Genomic DNA, 1067 nt, shown 5'->3' with positions numbered 1-1067 from the left:
CCCCCTCCCCCCCCGCCTCCCGGACTCACCACAATGTGCCGGCAGAATTCACCGACGGGGACACTCATGCTGCCGTCCTTGTCCATGTTCTTGAAGAAGTCCAGCAGGCGCAGTTTGCGTTCATCCAGGAAGTCCTGCGGAGGGAAGTGACCGATACGAGACAATCAGACGGCAGAGTGTGGCCACGCCCATCGGTGATGAGGTCACCACGGACAGTCGCGGAGGATCTGCATGCGTCGCGCGTGTTCTGAATGACATAAAACGTGGCGTCACCTGGATGACCTTCATCGGGTCGGGCCGAGCTGGCCGCTTCTGTGCCATAAATCCCTGTTTTCCGGCAAACGAGACCCGTAACCCGGGCCGGGAGATGGACGCCGCTTCCAGGAGCGCGAGGAACTGCGGGTTCACCAGAACGTTCTACAAGAAGGGGAGAGGAGGAGATATTATCCCACATAGAACCGCGGACTGACCCGACCGAGATACAATTCTCTTCTCCACGCCGCCAAGTGGCCGGCCAATGAGGGACAACCTCCTCGCCGAGGACTCGGCTATATCAGTCCCATTGTGACCGGTGAGGTGACTCCGGGATTATCCTCCTCCGTGTCTGCGGGAGGAATGCGCCCCAAAACTATCCTGGGAGTAACACCATTTGGGTGTTGGATATATAAGTGTATAATATATAACATTGACGTTCCCGGTATTGCCCCGGTATGGTCCCTGTATGGTCCCGGTATTGCCCCAGTATGGTCCCTGTATGGTCTCGGTATTGCGCCGGTATGGTCCCAGTATTGCCCCGGTATGGTCCCTGTATTGCCCCGGTATGGTACCTGTATTGCCCCGGTATGGTCCCTGTATTGCCCCGGTATGGTCCCTGTATTGCCCCGGTATGGTCCCTGTATTGCCCCGGTATGGTCCCTGTATTGCCCCGGTATGGTCCCCTCACTCACAGAGATGTTCAGCTCCTCTATTCTGTTCTCTGGCCTCCTGGTAATGGAATTCAGCAGGACGATGGCGCCTTCTACCGTCAGCGGGTTCCTGGCGAGCTGCAATAAAGGAACGGTGTGCGG

The 1067-nt window shown here is 57.5% G+C and overlaps 1 protein-coding gene across 1 annotated transcript in view; it reads right to left on the bottom strand.

The window, feature by feature from the left end:
- LRRC74A (leucine rich repeat containing 74A) overlaps nucleotides 1-1067 on the bottom strand; it is a 13864-nt gene that overhangs the window by 2187 nt on the left and 10610 nt on the right. Inside the window, exons 8-10 of the mRNA XM_018575219.1 lie at nucleotides 948-1043; nucleotides 274-417; nucleotides 30-134 (exon numbers count right to left, since the gene is read on the bottom strand). Coding sequence (XP_018430721.1) covers nucleotides 30-134; nucleotides 274-417; nucleotides 948-1043 — 345 coding nt within the window. The remainder of the gene's footprint in view (nucleotides 1-29; nucleotides 135-273; nucleotides 418-947; nucleotides 1044-1067) is intronic.

Source organism: Nanorana parkeri, unplaced genomic scaffold (assembly GCF_000935625.1).
Source record: "Nanorana parkeri isolate BGI_ZX_2015 unplaced genomic scaffold, ASM93562v1 scaffold3653, whole genome shotgun sequence".
NCBI classification, from domain to species: domain Eukaryota; kingdom Metazoa; phylum Chordata; class Amphibia; order Anura; family Dicroglossidae; genus Nanorana; species Nanorana parkeri.
Note: the sequence above shows the minus strand (reverse complement) of the source record. Positions and strands in the feature narration are given on the sequence as shown.